This window comes from Hordeum vulgare, chromosome 2H, assembly GCF_904849725.1.
Source record: "Hordeum vulgare subsp. vulgare chromosome 2H, MorexV3_pseudomolecules_assembly, whole genome shotgun sequence".
Classification (NCBI taxonomy): Eukaryota; Viridiplantae; Streptophyta; class Magnoliopsida; order Poales; family Poaceae; genus Hordeum; species Hordeum vulgare.
The window spans coordinates 619,412,999-619,424,911 of record NC_058519.1 but is presented as its reverse complement, the minus strand read 5'-3'; the positions used below and the strand labels follow the sequence as shown (position 1 = coordinate 619,424,911).

At 44.8% G+C, this 11,913-nt stretch overlaps 1 protein-coding gene across 1 annotated transcript; it reads right to left on the bottom strand.

Annotated features, from left to right (window-relative positions):
- Nucleotides 1-3,634: 3,634 nt before the first annotated feature.
- LOC123428784 (BTB/POZ and MATH domain-containing protein 1-like) lies at nucleotides 3,635-4,711 on the bottom strand. Its single transcript, XM_045112930.1, has one exon. It carries the CDS (start codon nucleotides 4,709-4,711, stop codon nucleotides 3,635-3,637), a length of 1,077 nt encoding a protein of 358 aa, XP_044968865.1.
- Nucleotides 4,712-11,913: the final 7,202 nt, after the last annotated feature.

Sequence of the window (11,913 nt, the reverse complement as noted above, 5' to 3'; positions counted from 1 at the left end):
TGGTAGACTACCATCTTATTTCTTATAAAAAAACCTTTTGACCGTGATTCAAAATTTTGAAAAAAAATATCTGAATATGTGATTTCTTTAACTTCATGAACAGTTCCTAATTCTGTGAACATGTTTTCGTATTCATGAACATTTATGAAACTTTCAGTTCATATTCATGAATATATTTTAAATTTGTAAACTTCTTTGCATTCATGATTTTTTTTAAATTCGTGAAAGTTTTGAAATCATGAACACTGTTTGAGTTTGCAAACATATTTCATATTCTCAAGAATTTTGAATCCTTGAACATTTCTCAAATTTGTGAACATATTTTAAATTCATGGCCTTTTTGAATTTTGTTAAATTACTCTGAATTCATATTCTTTTTTAACTTTTGTACCTTTTTCAAATTAGTTAACCCTTCTTTAATTTACGAACATTTATTAAGTGGAATTTTGTTTTTCATTTCACGGACATTTTTTGAAGTCATGAACATTTTTTGAATTAACAAACATTCTAAATTCATGATTATTTTTCAAATACATGCACATTTTCCAATTTCATGGTACTTTGAAAATTCATTATTTTTTCAATTTGGACCATTTTATGTTACAATTTTGAAATTGAGAATTTTTTAGAAACCGTGATTCTTTGATTTCACGAACTTTCGGAAAACAAAAAAAAGGGTAGGCTGGACTATTTAGGAGTTCAGTTGTCAAAATAGTTGGGCAGCGAGGAGCCTTAGATAGAACTGTTGGTGAGCAGTGGCACGATGACATTTTTCATAAACGCGAAGATTTGTGAATTCACAGACATATTTCGAATTATCAAAAAAATTATAATACGAAAATTCATGGACGTTGTTTGAAATTCATAGTTAATCCACAGTCAATTTTCAGATTTTCGATACTTCTGAATACTTGAATTTTTTTTAATTCATAAACATGTTTTCCTTCGGCAAACTTTTTTTCATTCTGCGAACATTTGTTTAGTTGACAAATATTTTTCAATTCGTGACCTTTCTTGAATTCATGAATATTTTTAATACGTGAACACTTTTTAAGTATGTGAGAGGTTTTGAATTCAAGAACATTTTTAAAATTCTTGAACATTTTTAAAATGCATGGACTTTTTTCATTATGCAAAAGTTTTCCTAATAGGCAATTTTTTTTTTCAAATTTACCATAATTCTTCAAATTCATTAGTTTTTTTTAATACGTGGACATGGTTTTTCTAATTCGTGGACACTTTTTTATCCTTGGACTTTTGAAAATGCACAAATATTTTCCACTGAAAATAAATGATGTTTCCACTAAAAAAGTTTTCTGTTAAACAAACATTTATTATTTCTTGGTTTATTTTCATATTTGTTTTTCTCTCGGCATGGTGGAGACATCGCACAAACAAACAGTGTAGCTAACAGAAAAAACTGTGTTGAAGAAAGAAAAAAGAAGCAGAAGGAAAAACTGTGTATATAAGGAAGAATGAAAAAAGATAAAACGGTGGAGAAGAGGAATTCTTTCCTGATGGAGTTCCACTGTAGATTGGCCAAGTAACCAACCACTAATGACGTGAGCGAACCGCCTCCCTTTTTCTGCATCGGGCGATCGATGATGCCCCTCTCTTGGTCTCCCCTCACTTCGGCGTCTTCTCTCTTATGGTCATTGCAAAGTGGGAGGCCACGCTAGACATCAATTGTTGTTGACGGTGGAAAGGAGATCAGAGATTGGAGACTAAGAGCAAGTACAATATAATGACGTAGACGGGTTATAAGAGATGACACATCAGATTTTTGATTATTTGAATTGAAGGAGAGAGAAGAAAGCGGGACATAAATTCGTAGCCAGATGGAGCACAAGCTTCAAAAATCATTGTGAGAAAAGAAAATGGGCCAAGTACTAATAAATTAATAAATCCTTATAACTAACTATTGTATGGGTTGGATTTTGGTTGGCTATAAATGACATGGCTACTAGATAGAGCGAGTTGGCTCTATCATTAATCATGCTCTAATCTAGGTTTTTTTTACCCAAAAAACGCTTAGAGTTTAATTTAGGCATTGCCCTTCCGCCTATCAATTCCCTCCATTTTTTTCCTGAGATCTCTAATGAGACTTGACAACTTCATATATTTTCCTGTATTGGTTAATGGTGCATGCTGGGAGTTCTGTAGAATTTGTTTCTATCTTGCGTAGTTAAAAGGTCATGTGTTGAAAAACGTTCAACTGCTGCAGAGGATGCCCATGTATTGCAGTAAGTATGTGTAAACTGGACTATTGGTACTATTGATACAATAACTCTATTTTTGGTTTGACGATATGCTAAAAACAAAACAACAGGTTTATTGCGGAGCTGTACTATAGACTCTTAGTTCTAATTTTCCTGAAGCAAAATTTATGCCTTCTACTTATGAAAATTTTACAAAACCTTAGGCTTTTCAGAAGCTTTCAAGTATTTGAAATTGTACGTTTTCCCCAAGTCAAACTTCGTTAAACTGGACCATGTATATGTATTAACTTGTATATATATATATAATATGTATTAACTTGTATATATATATATATAATGTGAAAATATATTTTGTAATGAATCTAATGGAACTAATTTGGTATCCTAGGTGTTGATATATTTTAAATAGATTTGGTCAAATTTAAAGATGTTTAACTTAGGACAAATCTAAAAGCATCGAATATTTTCGGACGGATAGATCTTGACCATTGAGTTAGACAAAAGTTATGCCGGGAGTTGGACTTGAATTTTTCAGAATCGAAACTCTTGGGTTATTTTTTGGATTCAATTTTTTTAATCGAGATTGTTATATTTTCCCCCACAGTAGTCTGTGTTGCTAAACTGCCATCATCCTATCAAGTTTTATAGTCTATTTTTCATCATGAACGCCTACATACGTTTTCATGTTTCCAGGGATCGCTACACATTCACCAGGAGCTGATCGACATAGTTCATCAGTGGAACACAATGAAAGGAAGGTCTAGATCATAGAGGCCACCATGGGATGGCTGCGCTACTACAATCGTGTTTGCTACTCGCTCGCAGAGATAGCACATATTATCCTATCTTTTCTTGAAAAATCAAATATTGTAAGCCACCGTATGCAATTTCCAAAATGCGAAGAAGACTACTTCCTCCGTTGGTAAATATAAGTCGTTTTAAAAATTACATTATACACTACATACGGATGTATAAAGACACATTTTAGATTGTACTCCCTCCGTTCCTAAATATAAGTCTTTTAAGAGATTTCACTAAGTGACTACATACGGAACAAAATAAGTTAATCTATACTCTAAAGTATGTCTATATACATATGTATGTAGTTCCCTACTAAAAACTCTAAAAGGACTTATATTTAGGAACGGAGGGAGTAGTTTCATTCATTTTATTCCGTATGTGTTCGTAGTGAAATTTTTAAAAAAAAATTATATTTACAAACGCATGGAGTAAAAGAGTAGCTATTTAAGCAAAAACTCGTAAATTATCATGTCAACATTTACGGTACAATGAAGTTTGGTCAAACTTGATCGGAAATAAAACATGTGGCCAAACGAAGATAACTAAAAACTAAAATGGTCGCTACATGACTGCATAATGTTTATCCTGCTTAGTGTGAGTGGCCACCTCGCAATCTAGGTGCAGGACACTCCCTTGAGTATATCCTCCATGAGCAAAGGACAACTAGCTACGAGTTGCTTGAATCCATTGGTTGCCATGACATCACCTAGTATGTTCCGTGGTGAACTCATAAACTGAATGCAAGTTTCCTTAAGATCCTCGCAGTGATGCTGCTCTGCCAGAAGCAATGTGGTGGCAACTGTATCGACATCAATGCCCTCATACAGCTTGTCTTCACACATGATCTTCAACCTATCTACCCCATACCTGTCCGCCGCAACAAGCAAGTGTTGTACCCTTTCAGTTTTGCCTTCGTCCTCGTCATCTGGCATAGCATCTGTGTACATGAAGCGAAGAAGCGCCTCAAATATTTGGGGCTCCATCTCGTCGACCTCGACGTTCCGCGCCGTGTTTTCCTTCAATAGACCAAATAGCTCCGCCTTGAAGACCGGAGAGCGTGCGGCCAACACACATCGATGGGCCTTGAACAGTTGGCCGCCCACACTGAACGTCACATCCGCACCTTCTCCATCCTTCAACATGTGCTCTAGGCTCTGTTGCAGGGTCGGCGGCGGCACCTCGATCTCGATGGGTCTCCTGTTGCGCACCGTTCGAGATTCTTGTATGACCATCAGAACGCATCTTACCGTGAAGCGGCCATTGTTGGCGTCAGACAAAGTTTTAAGTTTCGATTTGGTGACGAATTCATGTTTCCCCCAACAATCTTGTGTTGGAGAAAATGTATACTCTAGGCAGCCGAAGGTTGTTACCTGTACCTCGCCGTCTAATTTCTCCAACACGTTTAACTTGGACCGTGCCCTCACGTCCTTGGCTAGGTTGGTGCAATGCAGAAAACAGGAGGCCGCGTCGCTAGATTTGTCCTTCTGCGTCCCGTCGGGGTAGAACCGGATCCTCCAGCCGTAGCCGCCGACGTTGAAGGTGCTGGAGCTGACAAACTTGCCGCCGCCGATGCCGTCGAGCAACGGGAAATCGCGCACCACGAAATTGTGGGCCGACATGGCGCTCTCCGTGGAGCACGTCGACGACGTCTCGGATTGGCACTCGCCATGGAAAAGTGCGCTGTTGCCCATGCCAAAAGTGCGCTGACGATGGGGAGGTCACGAGCGCGCGTTGTGTTTATGGAGAAGGAGAAGGAGAAGTCGATCTTTGGTGCTATTATTGCTGCAGACGATGTCGTGTATATATATTACTATTCTCATAGCTCTGCAATTAAAAAGAAGAAACTCAGGACTCCGACTCTGAGGCAATAAGATATGCTGGGTCGGGGTGATTACTCTAGGACTCTAGGTACGACTTCTAGTCAAAACTTGAATCGTTTGTGCACACGTCATTATGTTATTGAGAAACGTTTTGAGTCTACACGCCGGCCGAAGGGTTCAACCGGTCTCTATCGCTCCCCTTCATTCATACGAAGACAGGCTGGCACTCAGGTTCGCTATCTTTTTCTTTCTTTCTTCTTCCTTCCATGGCAGCAAGTAGTTGATCTCGGATGTATGACATGGTTGAAGAAAATTCTAGGTCCATGATAGATGGGAAGACCCTCCTCGAGATCTTCCTGTCGCCGACAACCATAACCCGGCGGATCCGGCAGCCGCCGCCGCGGATAGGGGACGTGCCGACGCGGGGGGCAGGAGGTCTTTGTTTTTTCTCGTGCGTGGTTGGGTGGGGTATTTCCAAAATACCCCATATAGAGAAGATATTGGATATAGAGAAGATATTGGATATCAATTAAGTTTACATGCTAAAACAATTTAGAAGTGATTAAACAGTCAATATAATAGTATATTTTAAATTTACATATTTTCAAGGGATTTTCATATATAACATGTTAGATTTGAAGATAAGGTTTGAAAGTTATGATTTTTAAGAAATACTAGCAAAACTGCCCATGCGTTGCATTGGAAGAAAAGAATATCATCACACCCCTTAAGCATAGCCTATTACACGAGTACTTGTTTGGTTTACTACCCACATCAACTATTCTCAACATGAAGAATTAATCTTTCGGCCAAACCATCTTTGCAAAATGGCTAAGAAATGTTTGCATTCTTTTGTTTGCAACATTGCTATTTTATTCCCACCGCCACTGTGGCAGGTCAGGTGCTCTCCACTCATGATGGTGTGTGCTTTCATTTAGCCAACAGATAAAATGTTTCTGTTCTAGTGAGAAAACGGCTAGAATGCACCTCAATTGAATAGCATGAGTGTTTTATCCAAGGGAAAGTAGTAGTTAAAAGAAATATCACTGACGAAAGAACAAAAAAAATCTGAAAATGGAGAGATTATATTTGTGAGTGCACGAAACATTATTCCAAAGGAAGTACTTTTGGTTAGCCAATCGGTCAAAGCAAAAGATTAGTGCAATGGGTATAAAGTACACACCTTGACATAATATCTTGTTGTAAATCACGTGCTCTACAAATTTGTGAAATCGGCCACTGTAATTGTACAAAAATCTTGCCACTGAATTCAGCCAGTTGTCCACATAAGTTCTTCACTTCGATCATAATCCAATTGATGAAAATAAGAAACTTTGCCAGTTGCATATGTTTTAAAGAAATTAATTAATAATTACACCTCTCTATAGTCCGTATTTTCATCCAATTATGCTTCTGCACCAGTGTCTACTCATTCATAATATACAGACAAATTTAGATAGCAAAATATTGTAGATCAGAAGGAAATTTCCAGGGTAAAATCCATGTCAACAAAAGAACAGACATAGAGCCATTATGTGATTTGGAGACACAAAAGTAGTAAGGAAAAGAAAGAAATATGATGAACAGAAGCATATTTTTGCTCGGTAGTACTAACTGATCCCTGCTGAAGAGAAAGACATGAGACTGGACAAAGAAGCTGCTCTACATTGTGAACATACCAGATGAAAGTATGTCGTCTCTGCCGTCAAGCACCACCATATGGTGGTAAAACTTCAGTAGTAGAGGACACCCGACCGAACATCTAAAGAAACATAAATTGTTAATTCACTCTAGAAGCCTATGAGATTTCTTGGCACAAAAACCAATCAGCCTCACAAGATTGATGTGTTCGATGCTTCCAATAGTTTCTAATTGTGCCAAGAATTCTTTCTTTCCTTGTCTAGCACTTTCCAAACGTTTCACTGCAACTCTCTCTTCACCTAATTTCCCTTCATAAACAGATCCAAATCCACCTTCTCCAAGTTTTTTATTGAACCCTTGAGTGTATTCTCTCAACATTTGAAAAGAAAACCTCGCCGACATTCTAGCAAGTTGATCAAAATTGGAGACTTCATCTTTCTTGTCATAATATGCTCTCCTCTACAGATAAATGGTGAGATCAACAACAAGTAATACAACAGTAATAATAGTTGGAATTGTGGTGCCTAAAATGAGGTTGATGTTGTTTGCGGAATGAGCAGAAGGAGCAGCTGAGTTGGAAGGGCGAAGCTGCACCTTGATGAAAAATGTGCTCTTGTAATTAACAGGTTCAAGTTTTATTGATTGGAATGGAAGACCTTGGTCACCCAGAAGCAATGGCTGTTGTGGGTATAAGCCTGACAGTAGGGTACGAAGGAGATGGACAGAGTCCTAGCTACGGCGAGGTTGTATGAGTTTAGGCCCCTCTGCGGTGGAGGTAACAACCCTACGTCTCAGTGCTCTCGGAGCTTGTTGTCGAGTGGAATATGGAATACAATGATTTGCTAACCCCTTTTACCAGTGGAGGAAGGTGGCTTATATAGAGTGCGCTGCCGTCCACAACGGTTCTGATTCAGGGGTGGAGTAACGGGGGTTGAATGCGTACGTTACAGGTAACATATGCTCTAAATGCTAATAAATGCACCCGGAAACGTACGGCAGTTTCCTTCCAGAGAGGTTACGATGTACCGAGTGTATCCAGTCGGTTAGCCTGGTATCCTCCGAATGCTAGTCTCCGACTGGATGATTCAGGACCTGTTACCGACTGGATGATGGGGACTCCTTAATTCAGTCGGGGCAGACTTAGGGTCCTGTCCTTTGTGTGGGGTAGTCCTTGGGTAGGACCTGTATGGCAGGCCTATGACCCTACCCTAGGACTATGACCCCATCATTAGTCCCCGAATGGATTGGGGTTGAAACGACGAAGTGGTGCTTGAAGTTCAGATCCGACTGGACTAGATTCGGCTTGGGCGTTGCTTGCCTCTATCCATTTTATCTTTCCTGACCAACGATCCGAGTGGAAGTGCTTGCGAAACAGATTGTCGGGAACCGAGTGTTTCTGCGGCATCTTTTGACGCGACCGGTCAACTGACAGCGGCGGATTTTCCGGGATCTCAAATTTCGGGTTCCGCGCGCTCAGCGGGGATGACGCCAGCGCGCTCGAGTAGCGCCTGACGCCTCGATTCTCGCGCCTTCAACTCCTCCATTGATATCGCGCGGCCGGTCGGGCGGATAAGGCTTCGGGGCCACTCGCCAGTGACCCAGTCGGCACTCTATTTAAATCTGGGCGGCAAGGCTTCTTCGTTACGCTCGCCGAATCTTTCGCTCTCGCCTGCTCCGTCTTCCTCGCCACCTCCAGCGCTCCTACACTCCTTCCTTTTCCTCCCTCTCGAGGGTTCGCTGTCGTCTCCATGACCAAGGGTCAGACCAGCAAGATGGAGGCGAGGAAGAAGAAGGGCAAGGTGGCGGCGCCTGCTCAGCGACGGCAGCGGCCGCTGCCGGCGGGGTGGATCCAAGGATACTTCCTCCCCTCCACGGTGACGGAGGGAGATCTGTTGGAGCTGGTGGAGCACGGAATGCTCGTGCATAAGTCCTGGAGACTGCCGGCGGACGACGAGGTCGAGCCAGCGCCTCGGGAGGGGGAGCGCGTCCTGCTCCTCAGCCATGTCCACCGAGGTTTTTCTTTGCCCCCGCATCCTTTCTTTAAGGGCATCATGAATCACTTCGGGGCCCAACTTCACCACTTTCCTCCGAATGCCATCGTCCATCTTTCTGCCTTTATTGTTTTGTGCGAGTGTTTCATCGGTTGTCCTCCCCATTGGGGTTTGTTCAAACACACCTTCTCCGCCCGATCCCAAACTATCAAACGACTTAGCCGGTCGGATGATAAGACGCACCTCCTCCAGCTCTGCGGAGGTTTAGGATTCCAGAAGAAGAGTCGGAGTAGCTATCCTGCTCTCCAGTTAAGTGAGTCGGTTAGGAACTGGCAGTCGACGTGGTTCTACTGCCAGGATATCGCCTGCCCGAATGCGTCGACTGGCCTGCCTCCTTTTAGTCTAGATCGGCCCGCCCCGCCTAAGCAGCCCACGCTCTCGAAGGCCGAGAAGAACTACATCCAGCCCTTGGTTGAGGCACTCGTGGATGTCGTCAGGAGGGGGGTCACCGGTATAGACCTGCTGGAAGTCTTCCTTGGTCGGTGGATCCAGCCTCTGCAGGCTCGTGACCATGCCATGTGGCATTACACGGGGCCCGAAGACTCCACTCGGACCAACGTGGTGGTCGTGACTGAGGAGAGGGTGACCTCGTGGGTGCTCCAAATCACGGGCCCCTGCGAGAACCCCAAAGGAGCTCGGCGAGTGAAGCCTTACAACGCGGATCTCCACCGAATCAGGTGAGTGGCACTTGTCGAGTGCATTGAACTGTCTTAATTCCAGTCGTTTGTATATATCTCCGTGTGATGTCTAATGTTTCCGACTGATCTTTATGCAGGCGTGGACCAACTGGTTCTCCCCCGTCTCGAATGGGAATCCGGAGGAGGAAGAGGAGGAAGGCAGCCAGGAGGGCAGCGTAGAGAGCGCCGAGTACGTCTCCGACATCGGGGAATCGGAGGAGGAGGGCAGGGAGGAAGAGGAAGAAGACGAGGAGCAAGACTCGCCACCTCCACGACCAGAGCATCGGACCAAGCGCCGACACGAACCCGCCGTCCCTTCGGCTCCTCCTGCGTCGTCGAGTGCTCCTCCTACTGCTCCGGTGGTCCCGAGTGTTCGAAGCGCCAAGAGGGCCAGGGATGCCGCCGCTGAGCCCGCGGGGCAGTCTTCTAAGGCACCCAAGCCGAGTGGGCCTAAGCCTCGGAAGGCTCTACCGCGAATGAGGGTTGCTATCCGTGTCACCTCCATGTAAGTGTATCCAGCTTTCGGTTCTTTCTGTTATCTGAGTGAACCTCTGTTTACTGGCCGAATGGATTTCACTTGACAGGGTCGCTACCTCTGCCACCTCTCCGGCGCGCCAAGGAGACGACCCCATGGACACGGACAACGTCGTTTCGTTCCAGCCACGTGCGTTGTAGGAGCCTCGAGTGTCGAGTGTTTTACACCATCACGTCTCAAATTCTATCATAGAGCTTGTTTCTTTCTTTTTCTGAGACGTCATGTCGTTCGGCCTGTCAGGAGCGATTTGCCTGGACAAGGACGACCAGGGGAGAGCCGACCCCGCTGTAGAGCCCGTTCTTGAGGCTGCTCCTCCTGCTGCTGCTCCCGCCGCCGACGTCCTGCCGACTGAGGTGCCGCCGCAGACTGAACCAGTGCTGGTGGAGGAGGAGCCGACTGGGACGGACCTTGGGATGCCTCGGGAGCTTCCGACAATTCCAGGTTCGTCGAATGCTGAATTCAGCATCCAGCGTCTTCCGGAGGAGCAGGTGGGGGCAGCCAAGGGGGCTATGGTGCAGGCGGAACTGATGGCTGGAGAAGCCAAGAGGGCCTACGACTCTATTGCAGCCTTGTACCAGCGGAATTTGGAGCTACGAGACGACATCCGAGTAAGTGGTCTAGTAAGTAATTACTTTTCTCTTGTAACCCACTGGGTGGTCTTGAATAGCAGCTGTTTTTGCAATGGGTTCACTCCAAGTGAACCCAGTGGGTGTAGTCCCCGAGACTTCTGTCGAGTGCTTGCACCGACAGTTGTCTTTATACATTTTGCCTTGAGTTTGGTTGTGTCTGTATATAGGATTACCGAGTGCTAGTAGCTATTGCAGTCGGAGTGCACTTACGGAAGAGTCCCCGAGAGTAAGTTGTACTCAGGTCGGGTAGTATTGGCCTCGGATGCGTAGGTGGTAACATGCATCTCAATAGGGCAGACCTGCTTGAGGTGCATGCCAGTGGGGTCACTCTTAGTGAACCCACTGGGTGTAGTCCCCGAGACCGCTGTCGACTGCTTGCATCGGCAGGGGTTTGAAGAACTTAGACTGTTAACTGTTGAACTTTCTGATTGTCCCTTGTTTCTTGGTGGCAGAAAACTTGTGAAATGGGGACGGCCTATGAGGCCCTGAGAGCGGAAAGGAACCAGTTCGTTGGTGAACTTGATGCGGCTATGCTCGCCATGGCCGGCATGAAGGATGCTCTGGAAGGACGAGAGAAGTCCTTGGAGGAGGCTCGGGAGGCGAACAAGGTGTTGACGGAGGAGGTGGAAAGAATGAAGAAACAGAGGACCGCTCTGCACAATCAGATGGCCATCCTGAACAAACGATGCATAGCTCAGGAGAAGTATGTCAACGACTGGGCTGGGCAGATGATGACTCGTCTGGCTGGTAAGTCTTATGTTTTGTCGAGTGCTTGTACCGTGTGCGTTACACTCGGTGTTTATTGTATACTTGCCCTTTTGTTGCAGACTTTTGCGTTGATGCTGAAGCTAAAGCGGCGGCTGTGGAGCGGTCCATTCAGGACAACGTGCCACTCGACGAGGACGCCAATCGGGATCTGCTCCGGGCACATATCCGCGTAGGCAAAGTGGGTCCTTTCATCGGTCGACTCAGAGAGGTCGTTGGCCGAATTGACAAGGAACTTTGGCCAGAAGACGAGTCGCGGCAGGAGATGGAGACCCTGATGGCGCGACTGGAGGAGATTCCGAGCCGAGTGCAATCGTGGAAGAAGTCGGCGGCGCGTTGCGGTGCTGATGTTGCCCTGTCCTTGGTCCGAGTCCATTGCAAGGAGGTGCGGGAAGAGAAGCTGAAGACACTAAAGGTCGCCAACACGAAGAAGCTTCGATTCAAAGACTTCATGGAGACGTTCCTTGAGAGTGCTACCCGCATCGCCGATGGAATCGACTTGGACACCTTCGTGGAGTCCTCCAGTCCTGGCGCCGGCCCAGCTGACGCGTAATAAAACTTTATCCTCGGTATGCCGAGTGTTTATCTGTAAGGTACTTTGGCCACTTCTGTTGGCTGTCATACTTTTAAATCGGTGTGGGTAAGCTTGATCCGCACCGAGTTAGCTATCCTTTCGAGAATTTTGGAATCCGAATGAAAGCGTTTACTCTTGTGTTTGAATGTTGTTTGGAGTGCGGCGTTTAGTGCGTACTCGGAGAAGATTAGTACTTAGGTG

Excerpts from the sequence above, each read along its gene's own strand:
- LOC123428784 (XM_045112930.1), bottom strand. The coding sequence starts at position 4,711 with ATGGGCAACAGCGCACTTTTCCATGGCGAGTGCCAATCCGAGACGTCG.